Source organism: Cavia porcellus, unplaced genomic scaffold, assembly GCF_034190915.1.
Source record: "Cavia porcellus strain 051 isolate PalLab524CR breed Dunkin Hartley unplaced genomic scaffold, mCavPor4.1 scaffold_4, whole genome shotgun sequence".
Taxonomy (NCBI): domain Eukaryota; kingdom Metazoa; phylum Chordata; class Mammalia; order Rodentia; family Caviidae; genus Cavia; species Cavia porcellus.
Window position 1 is genome coordinate 41,500,710 of NW_026947487.1, and position 25,780 is coordinate 41,526,489.

At 40.7% G+C, this 25,780-nt stretch overlaps 2 protein-coding genes across 8 annotated transcripts in view; one reads left to right on the forward strand and one right to left on the reverse strand.

Moving 5' to 3' along the window:
• Positions 1 to 860, forward strand: part of Cldn10 (claudin 10) — a 112,443-nt gene extending 111,583 nt beyond the window's left edge. For both annotated transcript variants that reach the window (XM_003477609.5, XM_063246945.1), the window contains exon 5: positions 515 to 860. In XM_003477609.5, coding sequence (XP_003477657.1) covers positions 515 to 638 — 124 coding nt within the window. In that variant the 3' untranslated portion in view covers positions 639 to 860. The remainder of the gene's footprint in view (positions 1 to 514) is intronic.
• A 2,062-nt stretch (positions 861 to 2,922) lies between these two features.
• The window catches only part of Dzip1 (DAZ interacting zinc finger protein 1), a 48,080-nt gene continuing 25,222 nt past the window's right edge, over positions 2,923 to 25,780 (reverse strand). For 5 of the 6 annotated variants that reach the window (XM_063246943.1, XM_013141426.3, XM_013141428.3 and 2 more), the window contains 10 exons: positions 24,727 to 24,783; positions 20,762 to 20,821; positions 15,286 to 15,425; positions 11,721 to 11,883; positions 11,319 to 11,448; positions 10,701 to 10,754; positions 9,196 to 9,389; positions 7,777 to 7,910; positions 5,567 to 5,740; positions 2,923 to 4,040 (listed from right to left, as the gene is read on the reverse strand). In XM_063246943.1, the coding sequence (XP_063103013.1) occupies positions 5,582 to 5,740; positions 7,777 to 7,910; positions 9,196 to 9,389; positions 10,701 to 10,754; positions 11,319 to 11,448; positions 11,721 to 11,883; positions 15,286 to 15,425; positions 20,762 to 20,821; positions 24,727 to 24,783 (1,091 nt within the window). In that variant the 3' untranslated portion in view covers positions 2,923 to 4,040; positions 5,567 to 5,581. The remainder of the gene's footprint in view (positions 4,041 to 5,566; positions 5,741 to 7,776; positions 7,911 to 9,195; positions 9,390 to 10,700; positions 10,755 to 11,318; positions 11,449 to 11,720; positions 11,884 to 15,285; positions 15,426 to 20,761; positions 20,822 to 24,726; positions 24,784 to 25,780) is intronic. The other variant, XR_010046871.1, reaches the window with a different exon arrangement.

Consider the following 25,780-nt stretch of genomic DNA (forward strand, 5'->3'; position numbering starts at 1 on the left):
TGAAAATCATTCTTCTCCCTGCGACGAATTGCAACCGTTCATGTGATTCTCAGAAACTTTAAAAACCCAGAATTGACAAAGTCAGGAATATAGTCAGTTTTAAAACAAAAAGAGCTCATCATTATCATATTCCAAGAGTATTTCTGGAATTAGAAATAGTAACCTAAACAGGAGGGCATGCTCTTCACACTGGCATCAGCATTGCTGTAAAAGCAGGCATTATTGATGAAAGTCATTAATTAGTCTTCTAGGTTCTGGTAAGATGAGTTTTTAAAGAATAGCTTTCAAAAAGAGAAGCTGAACAAACGAGTAAGTTATGGGTTTCTTCTGCAGAGATTCTTTGCTATGCAAGCTACTGAAAAATGACACAGAGCTATTTCTCAAAGCTAGAGGAGGGAAGACAGCAAACAAGAAAGAGGAAGGTTTAAGCTTTGCTATGGACAGAAATGGTTTCCATCCAGTTTGTCTGCCCCGAGTTGAACAGAGTCTATCAGAACTGTGTTTGCCTTTTCAGAATGGGATACACATACAACGGAGCCACGTCTGTCATGTCTTCTCGGACCAAGTATCATGGTGGAGAAGGAGATTTTAAAACCACAAACCCTTCAAAACAGTTTGATAAAAATGCTTATGTCTGAAGCGCTCTGCTGGCAAGTTGTGTCTTGAGTTTGTTCTCAAAACGGACTGTTCACAAGATGATCCCATCGAAGACCCTCTTATAATTAACACTCAAACTATTTTTAAAACATGAATTTGCAGTGTTTGTTGATTGTATGGATGTAAATGTTCTTACATGGTTATGTACTAATCATTTTCTGTTACGGCTTTCTATAAAAAAAATAAACAAGTTATTTACAGGATTTGTACATTGCATACATTTAGAGGACAGGTAGAGCATTCATTTGGTACCAAAGGTTCAAGAAGTATTTACGATATAGCCTTTTTGGTCATTCATACTGGGAGATATTTGACCCCATTCCTTGTTCCATTCATATTTTAAACAGGAAGTGTAGAAAGAATGCTGCCTTCTAAACAGTACTGGGCCAGTCTGAGATTGTTCCTCACATGATGTCCAAGTTAAATACACAAGCTATTGGCGGCTGCATGGAGTTCCCTTCTAGTTTGTAGGCCCATCTGTCATTCACTTTTATGGCTCAAGGAAGGGCTACTGAGGACAGTATTACTGCCCCATATGTGGCACAGCCACCTTAAGTAACTGCTGGGGAGCTGAGCAGCAGCCACCAGCTAAGATCAAGTCTGAAAGCAACAAGGGAAGTCCTAGAGCCAGCGTGGCACCTGCGTCACTCAGAACTGATGGGCTGTGTCTTACAGCTCCTGTTTTTAACTGGGAACTGACAGCCTTGTCATCTTTCAAGACATGTGAGTCGCTTCAGTGATTTCAGAACAAGGACACAGATGCCAAGGGCCAGGCCTAAATATAGTAAGCCCGCGAGGGCAGCAGTGGTGACCAGGAACACACCCACAAGACTCACAAACCCCACCCAGCTCGCCCCTCAGGCCTCCCTGTGCAGCACGCGCTTGTTTTATCTGAGTTTACACAGAAGGAAATTAAAACAGAGTTTGAGTAACTTGTCACAGTAGTGACAGAACAGGACTTAGGGTTGAGACAGTCCGGGATAAAATAGAGAACTGGGATGGATGAGGGCTGGCAGTATGGCTCAGTGATAGCATACAGGAGGCCCTGGGATCCATTATGCATCCCCAGCATGACAGACAGACAGACAGACAGGCAGGCAGGAGAAAAGGAGCCAGCAAGGGCTGAGGCTGGGGACACAGCTCAGCGGTGCCTGTGTTATCAGCAGGAAGCTGTCCACTATGAATTGCAATGCAGGTGAACATACCATTTTTCTGAAATGTGAAAGCTTTAAGGGGAAACAAAATAAAAAAAACATGGTTTGGAGGTGCTGAATAGAAAAAGAAAAGTTTGTTTGAAATTTGCTGTTGGTTAGTACCAGGTTAGCACAGTACCTGAAATATCTTTTTCCAGAAAGACATAAAGGAGGGTAGGTGCTTCAGGATAGAGTGGGGATAGGGTTGTGTGATTTAATTAATTAACTAATTTTACTTCAAGCTGAGCTGGTAAAAATGTACTGAAAATTTTTGGGTAGAGGATAAAGGTATAGAAAAACTGCCCTGGTTCTAGGTGCATGGCCTTTGGCAAGTGACTTCCTGTGGTCCTCATATCTTTAAATGAGGACTATAAACAACCATGTCTCGGAGCAATTCTCATTAGGCAAAGTAAGGTGGTTTAAAGCCAAAAAAACCAAACCAAGTGGCTCAGTAAACACCTGCTACAGAATTCCTGACTCAGCAAAGTAACGCATGGCTATCTCAGGCAGGCTGACAGTACAGGTGCACCGTTCTACACGAAACCGGCTCCTCTTTTATTCAGACAGGGTTTTGCTATGTAGTTAAGGCTGACCTTTGAACTCACTGTGTAGCCCCCCAGGCTGGCATCAAACTCACAGCAATCCTCCTGCTTCAGCTTCCCAAGTGCTGGGATTACAGGCATGCATCCCCATGCCTGGCTGGTAAAGATTTTAGAAACACAGAATAAGTGTATTTGTATTAAAATGGTCCTGCAGAAAGTTGGGAAAATGTTAAGAAATTTAGATTATGTACAAGTAGAAACAACCTTATTCTAAAGCCTGGATGTTACATAGCATAGCTACCAGGGCAGGCCCCTCCCCTAGTTAAATCCTTACAAAAGTATAAATTCTGCTGGGTACGATGCTCATCTGCAATCTCATCTGTAATCTCAGTATTCTGAAGGCTGAGGTAGGAGGATTTCCATGAGTTCATGGCCAGCCTGAACTGCATAGCGAGACCCTATCTCAAAAAGAAAAAGGTATGAATTCATTTCGGCAATCATCTCAGAATAATCAGCCACAGTCACAAGAATGTGATGGAGAGGGCTTTACTGATAAACTTGGAAAGTGAAGAGATCTAAAATCCAACAAACCATTTAGATAAAATGTTACTTGTTTTTGGAAACAAAGTATAGACAGTACCACAAAGCATTAAAAAATGCAAAAAACATTTTATAGGAACCTTTTGGCCTTTAACATCATTGTTCAACAATATAACTATTTAGTTTTGAGGTATTTTATAACATGGGTTGGGTAGTTTTCAAGCCCAAATAAAGAAAAACTACCCACACATGTGATTCAGTAGTAAATGAATCTTTTTTTTTTTTTTTGGTACCAAGGATCAAACTCACAACCTTGCGCTTGCCAGGCAGGTGCTTATGCTGCTAAATCCCCAGTCCCACTAATCAATCTTTTTTGTTTATATCTGATAAGTTAATTGGCATTTTAAATAGCTAAACTGTACTCATAAAACACCCAAGACAAAAAGATTACAGCACAGAAAATAACCATTTAGTGGCACCATGCTTACAATGAGTCAAAGCTAAACATGACTAGGAAATTTAGGAAGATTTATTTAACGTGGGCCTAGCTACACTGTTATCATTCTAAACCTCTACTATGACAAACAATCAGTCTAACTCTTTAAGATTTCACTGCTCACTATCGCTATTTTAAAGAATTTTATAGTATCAGTGCATCCACTGTGACAATATAGATATAAAAAAAGCTGTAATAACTCAAACCAAAACCTGACATAAATTAAAAAATTATATATATATATGTTTCACTTAAAAATTAGTTGAAAAAAATGCACTTAACACTAGAGTACCATTCTGAAGAAGACACTTTTTCTGACTTTAATGGCACATTATTTTGATTTTTAGCTGCGGAAGTAAAACACCTTTATATGCTTTAAAATACTGCTGACTATCAATACTGTATTGAATGCCACTGAAGAGACTGCAGTGTTTTCTGAGGTGGCTTCCTTGTTACTGAGAGAAACACTGTAAGGCAGGATCCACAGGCCGCCATTGGACACCACTGGCTTCTGGGAGAACCCTCCGAGGTGCAGAACTGTAGTCAGCCTCAGTATCACTTGCCCAGTCTCAGCTACTAAGCTGCTTTTCAAAGCACTCATTTCTTGAAGTGCTGCAGAGGGAGAGAGAGAAGAAAAGAATCCCCAGTGGTTAAATAAACGCGGTCAAGCCTGAGAAAGCCCATGATTCCATTTTGTCATTTATCAGGAATCCCTGGCCTCAACCCCGATGGCTATGTAGGAGACCACTGTGAAATCCAACACGAACTGGGGACATCTCTAGGGTCCCTTCCCACAACCCCGGTAGGTGAGCTTTTGCCCTTCGGCCTGCAAGTTCCTGCTTCTCCTTCCCCAGCCTTCAACCCAGGACCTGGGAGCTCAAAGTGCCCAGCCTGTGGGTGGCAGTACTGTATCAGTATCTCTGAGGGCGCAGATGTGGTAAAGGAGGAGACAAAAATCAACAAGTCAACACAGATCTCTGCCCCAGATGGTTAAATGTGAAAAACAGATTTTTCTAAGGTACATACACTTTTCAAAGTGCCAGGCTTTTCAGCCTCTGCATTTGATTGGAAATGTTTCCATCATGGGGTGTGGAGTCATAGCCTTGGCCGCTCTCCGACCTTGCTGCCTAAGTGGCATGGAACACAACATGGGCTTCTGGATTTCAAAAATCAGAGTTGCTCCTCAACATAAGTATCTTCACGACGGCTCTGTGACAGTCATGCTGCTATCTGACAAGGTGGCCTAAGTACTGACAATGGTGGTAAATGGCAGCAAAGGGACAAGGGAATGATGATTTATTTTCCAAGAAGTGGTGCACAGATTCTGCTGAGAGAGGCAAGTGCACGCGTGCGGGATGGGTACTAACTAAAATTACAAACAAGGGCACAGAAGCAGTGGGAGGGCATGAGAGGTGCGCTGGCCGGTAGAAATGGGCCAAATCCCCATCTGTCTCAGCAGGGGAGACACGACAGGCAAAGTCTCAAGCTGTCAGATCAAGGCCCTGGGGCCTTGGCCCATTCCTGAGGCAGGCTTGATGAGCTATGACAGGGCGGCCCCTCTCTTCACTCGGTTCCCACCATATGTGAGAACCACTTTGATAAAAAAAAACATGAATTACAATCTTCTGTTAAGAATGCAATCTGCTGAGACTGAAGTTACTGTATTTATCCAGGCTCTAACCTAAGAGGATGGGAAGCATTTCAACTAATGCTTTCATTGTAATTCATTCCACTGACTGCAGTGCTACAAGAAAAACTTCCATTGGAAGAAAATCAAGAAAAATATTTAATAGAAACAGAGGAATAGAGGAAGGCTGCCAGAAGAATGGTCTCTTTCAGGTAGAAGACCAGAAACCTTATTTCCTATGGGACATCCGTACAAAGAGACTGGAGATTTTGAAAAATAATGTAACAGAATTTTTAAATGAATAATTAGGCCCAAAAGTAAGTAAAATGATCAGCAAATGTGTCAGTCGGTAAGCTGTCAAAATTCAGTCTTTAAATTAACATACAGCATTCAAGATCATACTTATGCAATATGGTTTTGTCTGATGATCCACTGGCACATATAAAGTAGATATATTTATACAGAGGAAACAGCTAATCAGATAAAGACTAGGAGAGCAAGATCTACGCACCTTCCCCTTGGGCCCCTAGAATGCACCCCAGGCATTTCGCACTTGAGTAGAATTCGACTCATTCTTCATGGGTAAAAGGTCCTTCTTGTCTTTCCCAGCTTTTTTCCCCACAGATTTTTCTTCCTCTAAGGATGAAATGTCCCAGTCGTCGTCGTCGTCGTCGACGTCTGCACACTTACAGGGATACATAGAGAATGAGTCATGTTTCTTAAAGAACCGCACCCTGAAAGCATTTTGCAGTTTAGACTGAGCAGCTGACACTGGATGGGCACTACCAGATGTGGTGGTGCACACCTGTGATCCCAGCACTGGGGAGGCTGAGGCAGGAGGACTGCTACAAGGTCAAGGCCAGCCGGGGCTACATAGTGAGATTCAGTCTCAAAACAAAACAAAACCAAATCACCTTTTTTGTTTCATGCCATGGAAATATACCATGAATTTAGAAAATTCCTGAAATACTATATTTCGTGCCCCTCACACATACCCTGTGGGAAGAGTTCTCCGCAGATGCAAGCCCACTCTCTCACTACACACATCTTCAGCTTTGTGTCATTTTTAGCTTGTGTAACACAAGTAGTACCAATGAAAGTATCTTGACAGAATGTTCTAGATTCCACAGATGAACTAGAATTAAATCTAGTGTTGGTGAAACCTTAGCAAGAGTGACCACTGTGGGAAGACACAGATACACTCCCCAGAACTGCTCGGAAAACATCCTAGCCGCTTCTCTGGTACAGACAAAAGTGGTATCACCTGCCTTGTCTGCCTGCCTGCCTCTTACTAGCATACGTTTGCATTACAGATGCTTCCATTCCTCATGTGGCATTGGCCCATGTGCATAACACACCTCCATTCCTTTCTTCATTCCATCTCCCACCACCTCCTGATGCCCTTACCATCTGAGGAAGATCTGTCTCCCTGCCTCCTATTGTCTTTTATCTTGCTCTTTACCTGGGTTTTGGCTTTCTCATAAGAAAAACCATGTGATATTCAAGCTCGTGTGTCTGACTTATTTCACTAAACACTATGGTCTCAAAGTACAGCTATTTTAGGGGGCTGGGGATTTAGCTCAGCGGCATAAGCACCTGCCTTGCAAGCAGGCAGTCGTGAGTTCGATCCCTGGTACCGATAAAAACGAAAAAGACAAAAAAAAAAAATTTAAAAAGTACAGCTATTTTTTTGGAAATGATTCTGTCTTTCTTTATGGCGCAGTAGTGCTTCATGGTGTGTAAATACTATATTTTCTTTATCCATCTAGTGATGGACAACATATAGGGCACTTCCAAAATTTAGCTGTTATGAACAGTGCTACAATAAACAAGCCTCGTCTACTGATTCACACACATCTCCGAAAGCATTTCTCCAGTGACTCCAGCTCTGATGAGGGGCTGAACCCTACTAAGTCCCCAGACTTGGATGTGGAGACCCCAGATTCCATCAGTCACAACTTTCTGTGTAGATGGCACGGAGTATCTGGAAGTATCAAGTGATACACATGAATTCCAAAAGCCTGAAGTGCAATATACTACTACAGATTAAATATTCTTTATCTACAATGCTTGGATCAGAAGTGTTTCAGGTTTTATAGTTTTTCAGGCTTTTGGGATACTTATATAGACCTTACAGGGTATGAGCACCCATAATAAAAAAAAAAAGGAATCCAAAGCAGTTTGCATTCTGAATTGTATTGATAGGTGCACACGTGGTCTAGGCAGTAAACCCAGGACCTCACGTGTGCTAAGAACAGGCTGCACCACGGACGTATAGCCCCAACCCCAATCTGAAACTCTTGAGCGTGATGCTGGTGCTCAAGAGGTTTCGGACTGTGGGCTCCTCAGGTTGGGGACATTCCATCTCTACCTGTCTTCACTCCAGTATCTTTGCTTCTCTATGAAACTGAAATACAGTCCCGAAAACAAAATAAGATGAAAATCTCGTCTTCCACAGGCTGAATGTTTGTATTTGTTTATGTTTTACTATAAAACATAATTGTTAAGCTATGTTCATCATCTGAGCATGGTGGAACATGCCTAAACTCCCAGCACTTGAGAGACTGAAGCGGGAAGATCGTTCCACATTCCAGCCTGGACTACACAGTGAATTGAAGCTCAGCCTTGAATACATGTCTATAAAACAAAACAAAACAAAATAGAAAAAAAATTCACCAAAAGATGATTTAATGCATGTTTATCAAGCAAAAATGATTTCACCTTCAGTTCTTCTTGTAATTCTTCTTTTATCATGAACACTTCAGTGACATTAATCCCACCAACTGGTTTATTTACATTTTTGTGGTGTGAGACCATCTTTTCAACTTTGCCAGTTAGGGTTTTAATGGCAGTTCCTGTAAGATATCAATAGAAATAGTCATGAAAAGTTTTCTACTTCTATGTTTCTAATTCTATGTGTCTTCATTTCCAAAATAACCTTACTGGCAATTCTGAGAGAGTCTAAAGAGCACATTATTATTATGAAAATAACATTAACTGAAGTTTTTAGGAGTTGGAAAAAAAAGGCTAAACACTTATACTGTAATTCCTTTGAAAAGTCAATCATGGTTGTCCAGACAAGATTCAATAAAGGTTTTATTCTGTAAAGGTTTTAAATCAAAAAAGGATGGTTTCACTCAAATATGTGGTCAGAAACTTGTATTTTAGTATTTCCTGCATGGAAGAATTGCTTAAATGCATTTTTCCAAAACAACATAAACTACTTTCAAATTAGTTATATTTTACATAATTACAGAGCTATACAATACATAAATTATATATAATAAAATGATATATCTGAAATGTTCAAACTATATAATTTAAAATTACACTGTAGAATTTCAGGCCAGGAATGGTGACAGATGCCTGTAATTCCAGCACTTGAGAGGCTGAGCAGGAAGATCACTGCAAATTAGAGGTCAGCCTAGGCTATACAGTGAGTTCAAGGCCAGCCTGGATTACTCTTCTTTTCAGCAGGTTATTAACAGTCACAGACTGGGTCCCTGCCTTTCTTCAAAACTGGCTTGGTCTGTGCTAAAAGACTGCACAGTGTATTAGAACCACCTCTCTTAAAGTCACCAAGTGTTAACGCATTACTTTGTGCCCTTGTGAATTAAGAGGTTGAAGTCCTCACCTCAGGGACCTGAAAAGGTGACCTTTTTGGAGAGGAGATATGTGAAGAAGTAGTCAAAGTAAGGTCCTGAAGAGTGAGCTCCAGTCTACATGACCATTATGAAACTGGGAAATGAGGACAGAGATGGATGCACAGTAGGAGGGTGACGTGAAGATCCACAGGGAGGAGATGGCCATCGAGGAGCCAAGGACACAGGCACAGAACAGGGCCTTCCCTTCAACCCCTGCCTAGGCCTTGATCTTGGACTTCCAACCTCTGGGACAGCGACACCCAGTTGTGGTCCTTTGTTACAGTGGCCCTAGGAAATGGATGCACCCAGGTATCCCCTGGTTGGTCTTCTCTCCTCTGTGGGCTTGAAGATGGATTGGTTGCTAAGTGCATCTATGTCACTAAGGGATGAGCCTTATCCTCTCCACACTCCCCCCACGCCGGTTCCCAGTTCTCTATCTCTGGGTGAGGAGAGGATATGTGTCTTAAATATGATTTTCAGGATTTTCAAAGCTCACCTGTAGGCTTGGGAGAAACATCAGAGTCCTCGACTTCACCTCCCTCAGTCCAGTCTGTGTCACTTTTGACCATGTTCTTTCCGATGCCATTCTGGTTGCTTCTAGAAGACTGCACAGGAAGTAACTCTGGGGACACAAATGCCTGGATGAAGCTGTCATCATCCTGCTCCTCCTCTGAACTGAAGGGAGGCGTCCTACACAAAGCCAAACCAAAATAGGGGTTCATACAAATCAAATTCCCCTTAAAGCGGTGAGAACTTTCTCAGGGAATTCCCAGGGAGCCTGGGACCTTGCGCAAGATGGCAGGGAGGCCCAGTGTTCTGTACGGCATTCTGAGGGCTCCTTCCGGAGCCTCCTCAGCCAGTCACACAGCATGACTCTCAATGTGGACTATAGTTGTGTCCTTTCCCCTCAAAACCCAAATGTGTGTCCTCTCAATATGCTTGCTCTTTACAGTCTTAGGCAAAACATTTCTCAGGGGAGAAAAGAGTACTTTCCACAACAAGACTACTCTTTTCAATTAATGTCATTACTTCCAGCTCACCTGTGCACTGTGGCATACAAAGTACTTTTACATACACAGCCTCATTTGTATAATCGAATGAATTATCATCCCCATGTTAAAACACAATAGCAGTTCGGAGCAGTGCTCATTCCTTTAAAGAATATTTGTAAGCACCTAAAATCCAGACACATCAGCCTTGTGAATCTTGATTCTCTCCTATGACCCCTCATAAAATAAAGCTCTTCCTATGAGACTGTGTCCATGAAAAGTACTTCTGAACAATGAATCACTGCTTGTCTCTACTACACGGTGCCTCGGAGAAGAGATACTTATGACCTCAGTATCTCCAGTAAGTCAGTGACAGGGAAATTCAATGACAATAAAACTAGTCTTACTCATCATTAGTGGCAGTAATATACCTAAAATTTATTGGGTATTCACAAAGCGCAAACACCAAGCTTGGCCCTTTTATTGTATTTTCATTTAATTTGTAAAATTATCATGTGAAAAAACCAGCATTACCCTATACTGCAGAAAAGTCTTAAGGAAACCAAGACTGGAGTCAGTCAATGGCTCACAGTTGAGGCTGCTTAGTGTCCTAAGAGAACCTCACAGCATACGGTCCAGGGCCACCACCAGCCTCCGCGATATGCCAGAACACAGAAACATCGTCTAAAACTTACACTAACATGGCTCCAGCCATGAAAACTCAGCACCATCCATTTGAGTCAAGTGTGCTTACTGAGAAATTACTCCACTGCTGGGACAGAAAGGAATACAGGAATGACTGAAGTGTGGACCCTCTTTCCAATGGGGACCATAATGTAGTCAAATGCTATTCCTTTACATAACTGATAAAGACATGTCACACATAACAGATCACTCATTAGGCTTTTTAGTCTCTGTGACTTTAGTTGGCCACAATGAGCATACCAATTTATAATGGAAGGACTTCTTAAATCCACCCACACCACCCCTCACAGCCTTGCCTAGTACTCACGAAGTAGATGAAGACTTTCTGGGAGGATGGTCTTCTATGATAGCTTTCTTAATTCTAAAAGCCAAAACAAACAAAAAAGCCCAGAAAAATGTTTGTAAAGTACACACATGAGTCACATACCTTAACATAAATTTCTATGAGACTGGCGATGTTTCTATTTTAACATATATTAAGGAAGGAAAGCAATGAGTCTCCAGTGTCAACAAGAAACTGCAAAGGAACTGCAAATACAATTATAGACTCAATGTCTGTGGCCCAACAAATGTGTATGGTGAAGACCTGATCACTGGTGTGATGATATCTGGTGGTAGAAACTTTGGGAAGTAATTAGGCTTAAGTGAAGTCTCCATGACGGGACCCCTTAGAAGAAGAAGACAGACCAGGGCTTGCTCTCCACTGAGTGGGACACAGTGAAAAGGTGGCTGTCCACCAGGCATAGAGGGGACCCGCAACAAAACTTGACCCTGCTGGAACCCTGCTGGAACCCTGATCTCAGATCCTAGCCTGTAAGAGAAACAATTTCTGCTATTTAAGTCACCCAATCTATGGTATATTATATGGTATCTTAAATTGACAAAGACAAACAATTAAAAAAAATGTAGGATTGAAAATACTCACTTTGAAACAGCCGTCCTATCAGTAAAAACAGGTCTTTGTCTAACCAACTGTCTGCTTTTCGGAGGAAGCTGGATTGCTTTGGGTAGTTCTCCAGTTGAAAGCGTGTCCATTTGAGAAACACTGTGCTTATCTGGAACAGCAGTGTCATTCATGAGTCCCCACTGCTGGTAGAGTCAGTTAGTGAAAATACTGCTTCAGCCTTGTTTCTAGGGTCTGCAGTCCAGACTCCAGGGATATTTTTTTCATATAGAAATAAAAACCCAGGCCAAACACTCACCGGCACAAACACCAAGAGTGCTACCAGTGAAGTGCCGATGTTCGTAAATGACTTAAAATTATGAAAGGCTGGTATATTAGGCTTCCACCTGAAGCAACAGGAGGGTAGTCGGTAGCCACCCTTACCTGAGGAGGGTAACGTTCTCTCTTCAATTTTACAGCTGAGCTGATGTTCCAGGAGCTCTCGGATTTGCGGAATGTTCGGTATTTGTTTTTCTCGCTCATGTCTTGTTGATTCCACAGTTCTCATCACAATATTCAAGTGATCACTTGGAATACCACGTATGTCCTGAAAGAATAAGATGCTAAAAAGTTTCATCTGCCTTATGATTTGGGTTTGTCGAACAAGGAAACCACACAACATTCAAGCTTGTATATCTAATTTATTTCCCCTAACATTATGGACTCAAGGTGCACCCATTTTCCTGTAAATCCTGAGATGTGTTTTGTTACATGAGCATTAATTATTACCAGTGTTGCAACTCATCCTTGCTGGCCCAGCTGCATGTAAAGTAGAAGGTGCCCCAACTTGTAACATATTGCCCAGGCCCCAAAGGAGCTCACGCAGTCGGACACAGCAAAGGTGTGTATGACTGGCAATAAACACTAATGACCACTGATGCCATGTGACAAGGACCAAAGGGATCCCAGGGTCAGCCATCTGAGCCTCTGTGGCCAGAGAAGGCTAAAGAGGGAGGCTGAGCCACGTCTTAATAGAGGAGTGGATAGAAAGGAGTTTTGAGACTGATAGGAGCAGGATTAGGATATGTTGTGGGGAAGAGAGGCACTGGTGAAGAAATGATAAAACTGTGTCACACAGATGAATCCTACAAGAGCCTGGGTGATCAGATCGGAAAAGGAGACTGAAAGCTAACAGAAAAGCCAAAAAGTCGACCACAGGGAAGACAGTCATCAGAGGTGACCTTTAATCATACAACTAGCAAAACTATAGAGGTGATCTGAGAAAATTAATGTGAGAGCCTAGACCAAAGAAAGTCAGCTGAAGGGCCAGTTATTTAATAACAGTGTCTCCCATCTTCAACCCCATCCCCTACCACATCCTTCTTCCTTCGGCCTAACCTATGCCAGGGAGCAGCCTCATCACTCAGCGGGCCAGGACAGATATCCACCATCTGATTAAGTGCTACCTCTAAGAAGTTTTCTCTGATCTCAGTTATTTGATCAGTCCCCCTCCCACTTTTCCTTCACTTCATAAAATTTCACTTCATAAAATCTGTCATCAGAAGTTTCCATCTGTCATCTGATCAGCTGCTCAATGCTTATCTTCCTATGCCTTGTAGATGGATGGAAGGACCTAGTACCTCACAAATGTCTCTCCTTCTCCACTCATATGAAAAGTTAAAATAATTGTTATCAGAACCTCAACAGGAGTTATTCTGGAACTGGGGAATGGTTTCTCTAAAGTCTACTTGGAAACAAAAAGTGGAGGACCTACCTAGAAATTTTTGAAAATAAGAAGCCATGGCCAATGGAAGATGTGTAAACACATGACAAAGTTAATATAATTAAATCAGAACGGCACTGGCAAAGGAATACAAGTAATGGCAAAAAAAAGCTAGAAGTCCAACAATAAATTCAAATACATATAGAAATTTCTTATATGATTAAAGTGTCATTTCAAATAAATGGGGAAAGGATGGTTTATTCAATGAATGACATTAGGACGGTCGCTATATCTGGAAGTAAAATTAGACTTCTGAATCATTATTTCTAAACTTAATTCCTAAAACTCAAATAGATGCAAAATAAAAAACCAGAAAACAATATTCCCAAACATCAGGGGGAAAAACTAGAATGTTTTTATAATCTTAGGATAAAAGGAATGATCTCAATTAAAATGAAAATCCGGAAGCCATAAGCAAACAAGGAAAATAAATAAATAAAAATTAAAAACTCTACAATTTGAAGAAGCAATTTGCACAGGAACCAGGAACATACCATGAGTATCTTTGATTTCCACTGCTATCAGGGTATTTGAAACTCACCTAAGAATTTATGGAGACATTAAACACTGACAAGACAAAGAGTTGGTGAAAAACGTGAAGTAACTGATTCTCATACACTGTTAGGGATGATGTGAGTTCACACACTTTGGAAAACTATCTAGCAGGAGCTATTCTATTAAACATATGCATAAAGCCAAGTGTGATTACATTGTGTAATCCTAGCACTTGGGAGTGTGAGGGAGGAGGATTGTTGTGAGTTTGAAACCAGTCTGGGCCACAAAGTGAGCTCAAGGCCAGCCCGAACTGCATAGTGAGATCCCATCTCAAAAAATCAATTTAAAAAGACAAAAATAAAAATAAACATATGCTTATCCTTTGACCTAGCAATTCCAATCTTAGACAAATACCCAAGAAAAAGATATATATCTTAATGACCTATACCTATCAAAAGACATGTACAAAAATTAATAGCCAAGAGGAGCCCAAACTGGAAACCTACACATCCATCACAAGGAAAGAGAGTACATTCATATAATAGACTACTACAATGTAATAAACTGCTGCTTCACGAAACAACAGGCATGAATAATAAAGACAAAATATGGTGCTACAGAGTATATGACTTTGCTTATATGAGGTTCAAGAATAAGAAAAACTTTGATGAGGTTCAATAAGTTAACTTTTCTGTTAACTCTGGTTAGAGTAGGGGGTAGCATTGATGAGGAAGAGATAAAAGAGGGTCGAAATATTTAATCTTATCTGAGGGCTGGCTAATATCACACATTGTTATACACATGTGTACATGTGTACAAACATCCATATACATACCAACTCACGTATATACATAAGTATATAAACATAAACACACAAATATATCCACGTATATTTACTCATTCATACATCCACATACTTGTGTAAGCATATATACAAATCTGTATACATGTATTATACGTTCATATCCATACACACCTGCACACACATACACACATAGTTATACATGGATATGTACATACACACTGACATGCATTCACACACTACACAGGACCATCTATAATGTAGATACATGCACATAACGTGCATGTATGTTTGTGCCTATGTGTGTCCATGCATGTACATGCATTCATATTTTTGCTTACACATATTTATACATATACATATATGCATGCACTTATATATTTATAGGTATATAAAATGAATGAAGTTGCTAAGATTTGTGTATTTTATGTATACCAATTAAAAATGTAGAAAGCAAAGGGTTTAATATGATATGATGCGCTGAAATATTCATGCTAGGAACAACACACAATACTGTCTATCCTACAAGTATTTAGTAAGTGTGATTGGTAAGAGGCAGTGACTTGGGGTTAGTATCAGAACTGTGTGCTACACTGCGACCATCCAGATGCAAGGCCTGTCCTAGTTTCTTCCTTATGCGCTGTGAGACCCTAATTGAGTCACTTAATCTTTCCACAAAATACAAATAATAATGTCACTTATTTCTGAGATTTGTCTCTATGCTTAATCGAGATAGTGTTTGTCAAGGTCTTAGGAACGCTCTAGGCACACAGTGAGCAGCAAGCAGGTATCTGACAAAGAGGTCTTACCAGCCTCTGCTCTGCAAATATGGACAGAACTCACACGCCTTCCTCTCTTCTCTGACCCATCCTGCTTTAGGAAACAGCACGTAACAAACCAGGAAATATTCCAAAAAGGAATGAACATACTGCATTAATGCCCAAGGTTTCCAGTTTCTCCACCAAGCTCTGCTCCAGCACTGTTTTTATTTCCTTAGTGAGGGACGGATTTGTCTTCAAAATTTTTCTTAAATTTCTCTTGTTACTTGATCTCTGTTCACTCTCCCTTCCTGAAATAAGGTTTAAAAATGAGTTAAAAGAGAATTAAACAAGTACATTATTAAATCTCTAAGCAGAAGACAGCCAGCAAAGCACCATTTTGGAACAGCAAGTAAGCATTTGTAATGGTTTTGAGTTTCATGGATATTTTAGTTCTTCAGCACAATATATTATGTTTACTGTAGCTTTTAAAACATTTGAAATCTGTTTCTGAAACTTCAGTGTCTTTAAAAAAGTCTTGATTGCTTGACTGAAGTACAGCTAAACAACTGTAAAACTATATGTACCTACAGATGCTGAACAGAAAAAAGTCTTTAAAAGCTTAATGTTTTACTCCTAGAACTATTTCCCAAAAAACCCATCACAAGTTTGGCTACAATCTTGTAAAGAAAAAGCTCAATTTATTTTAAGCTAAAAGTTTTAAAGTAATAAATGTAGTAGAAGCTAAGTGCATATAAAATGTAAAAATGTGATTACTATCAACTCAAATTATTTACCAGCATGAAAAAGATGTCAGTAAGAGCCATAGGAAGTGTGTATTTTGTCTCAAACAACCTAGGGTTAAAAAAAGAAACCAAAAGCTACAGCCCATATTCCTCTCTTTACTTTCCCTTCCCTATTTTTTGTTGCTGTTATGCGGTTTTTTGTGGTGCTGCAGATGGAACCCAGGGCCTCATGCATGTTAAACAGGTGCTCTACCACTGAGCTATATTGCCAGCTCATCCTCTAGCACTAGAAACAAAGTCTAGCTCAAGACAGCTTGGAGAAGAGTGTGATAGAATGAGTCTGAGTCCTCTTATAGGTAAGCAAAGACTCCTAAAAAGACCCAGTGTTTGGCAGATTCGGACCTTAGTGAATGTGCAAGCCAGATCTTGGGGATATTTACAACTGTACCATCCTTTGGAAGGCTCATCTCTGAGCGAGGGTTTCACCCAGCGAGGGCAGCATTGAAGGCCTTTTCCTAGGTATGAGGTGCAAGCCGGACCCAAGAAACACTCCCACAGCCTCACTGACCTCAGGAGATGGAACCCTTAGTCCTCTTAGTACCCCTCAGTTTTACAGAAAAGAACTGAAACAAATGTCTTTTGTTTAAAATGTTCTAGACATCTGTTCAATTCTAGTACTAAAGAATATTTCTATTAGTAAAATTTTACTTAAACCAAAATTAGTCTAATTACTATGTATATGTTAAATAGAAGAAAAAATCCTGCATAAAGACACTTTTTTGGGCAGGCGTGCAGTGTTAGGGATGGAATCTAGAACTCCACACATGCAATGGCCAGTGCCTTACTTCCCAGCCCATGAAGATACTCTATAAAAACTGTGCATGACATACATGACTTAAAAGTAGGAAATCGTCTTAAATTATAGTCTTAGCACTCATGGTGTTGATTGACTGTTGATGTTTTAAAAAAATTCTGAAACCACCTAAATAGCACATCTGTGCTAGGAACAAACAATCCTTCAAAATTCAGAGAGCTCAGCACCAGCCAATGTCACTTGCTGCTTTGGTTTCTAGTTGGCCATCACATCTGTTCCTGTCTAAAGTAAACAGGCACCGGGGAAAGCCTGGAAATCCCGCTGTCACCACTCTCTGCCCTGATTGTGCAAAGCTAATATTTGGCTAGTATCTCGGATGAAAGAGGAAGCACACAGAAGCAGAGGAGAAACAGAGGCTCTGGGCCGTGTCTATTGCGGACCACAAAAGAGAGGCAGGGGGTGCTTAGCGCAGCTTTGCCGTATTTAGAAGTCTCAAAGCCTCTGACGTCCGCTATTCTATTCATTCCCTCATGTGTCCAGAGTCACCCTCAACCCTGATGCCAAGCTCCTTTCGGTGACCTAATTACAGCAGGTTAAAATGTGCCATTCCCTCAAATCCATTTTATGTTTGTTCTGTGCTGGTAAACCATTCGTGAATAACATCAAAAGAGTTGGTAGGTGAGTTTTTCAAGACTGGAGCTAGCTGAGGGAAGCAAGGAAAAGAAGAGTTCACAAAGGAAAAATAAAGCTTTTTAGGTAAAGACACAACCATCTGAAAAGACAGCACAGGTAAAGCTTTTTGTTAAACTGTGTATTTCTCGGCACAACCAACAAGACAAAACTTTCTCAACTTTAGCATGTCCTCTGGTAAAAAATGGAAAATGAACGCAAGCAGAGGGCCAGGTCAAAGCACAATGTGACCACTTATGCCACACACACAGCGCCCATTTATGATAATAAGCAGATTACAGCGCAAAAAAGCAAGTAAGCGAATCTCAGAATTTCTAAACTGTGTCGTCTAGTGATTGACCTTCCTTCATTTTTCATAGGGGCATACTAAAGCCAGAGAAGTACTGGGTGTCCCCAAAGGCCATGCAGCCAGTCCTGCACAGCTGTGTCAGCTGGCTTTCTCCAATTGTTCCTTGCATTAACGTATAGAAAGCAAAAAACCCTGAATTTTAGTTCTCACCTGGCCATTAACTAAGCCCAATAACCTAAAGCTGACTCCCAAACCCCATGTTCCAAATTTTTGAAAAATCGAACAGGCTCTGAGAGTCTTTGTGGTCCTCACAATCTAACATCCTAGAAGACAGCAAGATCAAATGTGGCTCAACACCACTGTCAAAATGCAAATGCTACGCGCAGAAATGTGTGCACATGTTTGGGTACTTCTTAGTTGACAGCCACAGTGTTTTTGCAGAGCACTGCCAAAACTCAGCTCCGCCAGCATGCATCTGCAAAGTGTTAGCACAAGCTGAGGAATATATTGATGGTAATTAATCTACTGCCAGCACGCAGCCACTGAGAGGTGCTAAAAGAATCCAACAACTGATGTTTGGGGGTGGTTTTCATGGCCCTCAGCACTCTCCTGTCTCTCCCTAGAGCTGCACCTTAAAACATGGAGGATGGCAAAGACTGTTTCTTTTCCTGCTCCGGTTGGCCAACAACCAGTGATGGTAATTTTGGTGCCCACATGGCAACAACCCCTGATGATGCCTGCCAGCAGCAATTCAGAACCCACGTTTCATGCCGGGCAGGCTCGCCACTGCGGGGAGTAGAACCTGGGGCTGAAGGCAACAGACTCTGCAGGTGATGGCAGAGAAGTCCCTCCCTCCCCGAGCCCTTGGTGACTTGTTTTTTAAATGTGTGAACCACAAGGAGCTGAAATACTATGCTGAACCTGGGACTCATTTCCCAAATTCTTCAATCAGTAAGGGATTGTGTGTCTCACATTTATAAACAATATGCGCACAGGAAAAAGGAAGGATGTTACACGCAGGTAAAGTGACATGTCATTCAGAAGCCATGCAGGGTGACATTTATTCATCCTGGCTCCAGGAAACCACCAGAATGGTTGAAAATCACTTAAACGATGATGTGAAACACTATTTCTTTACAGACAAGGCTCACTATCTCACCTGCCTGCACAAAACAAAGGAGACTGTAAAGGGGGCAAAAGAGAGGGTGGTCTGAGCTTGGGGCTGCATATGCAGCTGGACACTATTACACAGCCAGCTAAATGCTGCTAACATAGGCTTTAGGCCCAGGGTTTCCATGTTTTCTGGTCAGAAATCAGGATGTGGGTGTGAAATATTTTGATTTTGAAATACTGGCAACTGATGGTACAGTAGGGTCAATACTGTGAGTTCACCAAGTCCCAGCCTGTGAAATGGGCTGGCCCACGGGCATTGCCTTCCACGCCTAGGCACCAAACACCCTTCAGGCCACCAGGGTGACTGCCCGTGACCCACCACTCCCTGCCTTTCTCTGGGAGCACAACAAGGTAAGCAGCCCATTAGAGGATGACAATTTCACTGATTAAAGTTATACAGCTTAGACTGCCTCTCAATTTCCCTCAGTAACTTTTTATTTTTCTATTGTAATTTTCCACACTCTTGTTTTGAAACAAACAAGTTTCTAAACATTGCAACAGCAGTTACACAAGAATAAGACTTTAGGCAACCAAAATAAGGCATTTTAAAAATCAGTGACAAAATTGGGTGTGGCAGCACATGCCTGGAATCCCAGCACTCGGTAGGCTGAGGCACAAGGATCACCATGAGTTGGAGGCCAGCCTGAACTGCATAGTATGATCCCTCAAAAAAACCAAAAAGTAAATAAAAAAATCATTGGCAACTGTGAGCAATTATTTGAATGAGAAGACACAAAGTCAAGACAAGTTGCAAAATACATGGAAATAAAATAAATCCTATTAAAAACATCAAAAAGTACTGATAACTCTAGCAAGACCAAGACTTGAAAATACATATCATGTAGATGTCATAAATATGCCTACTTTACAGTTTATAGTCTTATAAAAACTTTTTTAAAAAAAACTTGGTAAAATTCTCAGCTGGGCTTGGTGGCACATGCCTATAATCCCAGCACTGGAAAGGCTGAGGAGGAGGGTCACCACAAGTCTGAAGCCAGCCTGAACAGACTAGGGAAACCCTGTCTCAACAAACAAACAAACAAAAGAACACTTTGGTAAGATTCTAGATCATACAGAAATTGTCAGATGATTTAGAGTTTATACATTAAAATATACAATTTTACTTCTTGATAAAAATTACAAAGCTAGAACCTGCATGTGCATTAACAATTTCCATTTTCTTAAAGAAGTAATATATGGTAAACTGTTACTATTAATAAGGGAAATTTATAATAAATTGATTCAAATGTAAGTGTTTTCAGAATCTACAAGTCTAGTATTAAAAACTTTATAAAATTATACATTTTCCATAAACTTTAAAAATTAATAATAATTTTTAGACGTGCCAAGCAATATAAGCAGTGATTTTCTCTCCCAAAACATGTAGTAACTCCTAAACTTTACCATGCAGGTATCTTTTTTTTTTTTTTTTTTTTTTGGTATCGGGGATCGAACTCATGCTTGCCAGGCAGGTGCTTATTCAGCTGAGCTAAATCTCCAGCCCCCATGCAGATATCTTGCACATAAATTTCCACATTCTGAGCTTAGACTTGTTTTTCTTGATATTTAATTTGAAAATGGGCACTTTACTCACTGATTTCAGATTTAGGGTATGAGAGATTACCACTGTGATATAAAAAGTTCTGTACCATTGGTATACCACATGTGAGTCAATCTATCATCTGATCAGAAATTGAAATAAAGACTTTTTTGTTTTCAAGTTCCCTACCCAGGAAATTTCTTATTAACCTACCTGCAAAAGAATGACACAGAGCAGGAAAAATAAATTACAGAAAGAAGATAATAATAAAATGTAATCCTAACCTACATGTCTTTCCTATTTTGGTATGAACCACTAGCTTGTATTTTCAAGGCTTGGCTTTTAGCATAAAAATATCATCTATGCAAGTAAACCCTGATCGAGTTCTTTGTTACCTTTTTCTTCCTCTGAGAGCTCTTCTATTGGTTCTAGTACGTGCGACGAGAATGCCTGTTCTATTAATGAGGAAAAATAAGAATAGTGTAAACAGGACAGCAGCAAAGTAACATTAGTTTCCTCTCAAAAAGCATTTGATGATACTATTCTTAAACTGTACATGACATTTACATAGCAAGAGTCTCCTGGGACAAAAAGATCAAGGCAGTCGGTTCAAACTGGTCACTTTCTCCTAGAATCTTCAACTTCTCTGTATATTCCATTAACTCCACTTTCAGAAAATTATTTCTTTTAATATACTAGTCTTATCCATTGATTCCAGGAGGCACAATGAATATTAAAAACGAGTACTCAACAAATTGTTTTGGCTGGGAAGGTAGCAAGTAAAGAGGCATTTGACCCTACCAAGTTCCGGCTTGTGTGTGATGAGTACCAGGACAAAATTTTTGCATCAAAATGTGTCAAGTAACAAATTCCATGAGCTTCAAAGCAGTGAGGTACTGAGATATGACTGTGATCAAGTTAAAGCTCTTCGTCCATCAACCTATTTAAAACACAAGGGCATGACTGCAAAATATCTTCATTACTTATGAAATGTTTTGATCAGGTGTATAAATATTTCAACAGAAAAAAAAAAATCTTGAGGCCCTGGAATCCAAATTGCCCCCAGCAGTATTCCTAGGGTCTTCAGGTGCTAGAACCAGGACACAGGTCAGTAAGTAGCACGAATAAAACGCTTTCATCATTCCTACATGCCTCCACACGCCTAACCCAGCTTTAAACTCCTATCTGGCTCCTGGAGCTTGGGTGGGGGGTAGGGGAGAGGAGTGAGGAGTGGGGGTGGGTTAGAGAAGACCCTCACCCCGTGGCTAAGGATTGATTGCTCCCAATGGCACCCCAGACTGGCAACTGCATCCCAGGACATGAGATCTCTGGTGAATCTTCCCAGGGAAGTGTTAATTGCATGCATAAGGAAACCTACCAGCAGCATGAATAAAATCTAGCTCTCCCCTAGAAATGGGGAAATTTCCGTCATGGGGAAGGTATAACGATGGCAGTCACGCATTAAACATGGGACAAAATGCACCCAGCAAGTCTGGCTTGGGTAGTGCATGGCTCACTCACCTGCAGCTGGGAGACCGACACACAGCACTTCCTCATCTTGCGTCCCACCCACCCCCAAGGTGAAGGTCATTTCACTCTACCCTACGCCCTAGAATAGGTGATGGGCCAGGATGACAACGGGTAACAATTGCAGAGGGCTCGCCCAGGCAACCAGGAATGTAGCTAAGATACCAGGGACCTAACGTTCCTACTTCAAAGGTCTACTTTTTAATTTAAGGTTATTTATGGTATTGTATTACGAATGGGTGAAGGAAGAGTGGATAGGTAGATGGATAGATAGATGGATTCAATATACATAAAGTGGCTCTTATAGCTTGACCAGCAGCCCAATCAATATACCTAACAATGGCTATCTGGGAGAAATCTGGGAGAAAGTTACAGTACTTTCAGATCAACTGTTGGAACACAGCCTACTACTAGGCAGGAGTCACTTTAATTTTGAAATACAGACCTGGACCCCTGAAGGAACATTTAAGTCCATCCAGCTAACCACAACTACTGAACATCAAAAATGCGCCTTTCGAATTTGTTATGCAGCATCATGATTCTCAAATTATACAAACAGTCTACTTTACTAGTTAGAATTGCTGAAAACAGAGATTTAGGAAGGACAACCAATTTCAGCTTTAAAAAGTCACATGGTTTATATTTTACATACTTTGGTTTATCAATGGCTTTCACCTTGAACCAGGTTTATCAGCATTTCACTTCGTTAACTCACTGTAGAAGCCCTGAGGAAGGACTTTGTCTGACTCACCCTTCTCTCTCTATTGTGACCACCCTTGGCCATACACAAAGCAGGAGTCCTGCTACTCATGACTTCCCGATGGTCTGTGGGGCAGGAAGGCAGGCAGGAGCAGCTCTGAGGAGTGCTGAGCAGAAGTGCCATCATTACGAAGAGGCACGCTAACTGTTCTCTACAGAACAAGACTCCATGGAAGTTTTTAGGCTCGCTCAGGGCATAAATCTAGGGTGTCAGACACTTGCATAAATCTCCCTTTGTAGGTGCATGCAAGCACAGTCACTTGGCAGGGAGTAAGCCTGTTGTCAACTAGAGGGTCTAGCCCCACTGGACTGAGATGGGTCTTCAATAGTTCTCAACCCATTTCTGCAATGGTCCGGGCGATGGTACTCAGAGGCGAAACCAGCTTTCTTTTTAGTAAGAGTCACAAGACACCTCAACTCTAAAATGCTCCACTTGTCACACACTGGACAATAAACTATTGCTCAAACCAAAGCACTGTGTTAGGTTTGGTATTTCAAGATATAAACTACTTATATAGAAAAAAATATAGTAACTATAAAGTGTAATTTAAAAACAAGTTTCTGCTTCTTGAAAATCAACTATTACACATTTAAAGGTTCAGGGCAGTTCCCCATTTTTAACTACTCATTTTTGTGGCCTTTATTCTAGCTACACCATAAAATCGGGTGCACAATGACCCCTCACAACATACACATGAAATTAAAGGAGATCTTTACACACAGCTAGACCTTAGCAGGTAAACACAGGTGTTGAGAAGGTGATTCTTCCACCTCACTGTTACAAGACAGATATTTTACCTGTAAGATAAAAGGTGTCTACACTACCAGACCAACCTAAGCAACTGGCATATGCACTGGTTTAATAACAACAAAGTATACTGTATTTTGTAGGCACTGTAATATCACAACTCTTTGAACAATATGCTCTTCTATGATGTGTTTTCTAGGAAAAGTTTAGTGCATGACAATCAAGCATGATTACCTTTCTTCTCCAGAATCCATGTTTTCTTACTTCTTTTTCTACTGAGTGCCCTAGAATCAGAATTTACTGTCTACATTGCTCAGCTTGTGTAGGATTTTCTCAACACTCGTGTATAATAAGATCCAGCATGTGGAGAATTTATTTATTACACACTGTGATCAACACAACTGACCCTCATGAAATGATCTTAGGAAAAAAATATAAGAAGTAATCAAATACTTAATGAGTCAGTCCTGAATAAAAAGGGTCATCACTAAAGACTATCATATGATATTCAGGGAAACAAAACATCCCACAAAACTGACCACTTAGATCAGAGATTTAAGTCTAAGCTTTTAAAAAGCCTAAAGCAAATGCAGAGTGAAGTGTCATTAGATTCTGGAGTATCTGAAGATAAGACAGGAAAAAGATAATCCTCTTCCCACTTGGATTCAATTCTAATATATGGAAGACCATAAGGAAACACTAAACAACATACTATGAAAACTATACACATATTTGTCCTATAAAAAGCGAAATATGACTACAAATATTCACCTCATCTACTGGATCATGTTAATAACAACTAGAAACTTTTAGCTTGGTTCAAGAACTGAATTCTGGCAACAATGTCATCTAGTGAAATTTGATCCTGCTTATTTTCTTTGGTTTCCACCATATACTTTTTTCCCTCTGTATTTTCCTAACCAGTCACTGAAGTTGTTCTTTTAGAGGTGATCTGACACTACACTGAAAGTTACACAAACAGTCTCCCATGCCCTGTGGCATGTGCTAGTTGGCTAATCTAGTAGCAAGTCACCCTCATTCTTACTCACTAGCTACTACAAAAACGATAAATAATCAAGGGAGCACTCAAAGTTAAACATTTCTATTTGTTGGTGTGACAGCAAATACATTTAATTCTTTATAACTTGGTTAAGTACAGTTAGTTTGTAATAGCAGTATATATGAACTCTGCAGTTTTAGAAACTGTTTTGTAATCACTAAAGCATTTCCGTTTTACATAATTACCCCTACAGAACTCTGGTTAATAAATTATCTAACTCAAGGTGAAAACTGCACATAAATGCAGAGGCTACTGCTGAAACTTACCATGTGCCACTGTCAGATTTGATTTGGCTTCCAGAGTCTGAGGGGCTGAGGCATTCACTGAAACAGCATAAAAAGGAAAAAGTTCCATCAAGATGTAAGCATCTGAACATGCTGACCAAACGCTTCTTGAATTAGTCATTATACACATAGACCATGAGCAACAATGTTCAAAGGAAGGCATTACAGAACTTTAACTAATTTTTATAGTAGCTTCTTTGAAATATAACTCACCTTTTAAAAATATGATTCAGTGATTTTTAGTATGTTCATAGAATTGTGCAGCATTAATCACCATCTAATTTTAGAGCATTTTCGTCATCTCAACCCCCAAAATACTTACACATCATGTCTCATTTCTGCCCTCAGCCCCAGCTCCTGGCAAAAATTAATCTTCCTTTTGTTTCTATACATTTCATGTACATGGACTTATACAGTCTTTTTTGGGTTGAGCCCTGAGAGTTCAGGGCTTCTGCACTGAACTACATCCCTAGCCCTTCAAAAAATTTTGCTTTAAATTGAGACAGGGTCTTGCTAAGTCACTATGTAGCCCAAGCTGGGCGCAAACCTGCAATCCTCCTGTCTCAGCCTTCTCATCTCCCTCAGCCCTACTCCCTCCCCTTTTCCACCTCCGACATCTTCAGCTTTGAGAAGCACCTGAGAAGACTGACGGGTTCAAACCATTATCATGTTCCAATCAGCTGTGCCAAGTTCCAGAACTTGCTCAGTAATGTTCTTTGGTCACTACAGAGCCCTCTGGTGAGTCCTGACCCCATGAGAATTGCGTCTCTCTGTGGCCCGCCCAGTCCTGGCCCCTCCAGCCATCGGACCTCTGTGTATGCAGCTGACCTAACTGTCCTCTGTCCCACTCCTCTTCTCCGTCCACCCCACAGCTCCTTTCTGTTCCCTTACTCTTCTCTGAATAGTAATTAAAGTATCTCAACCACTTAACTATTGTTTTAAAAAACAACCTGTCAGGTTTTAAATTGTAAAGACCATGTCTTTTTGGTGAATTGCTGAACCTGACAGATCTGGGAGATAAATCAGGTGGCCAAGC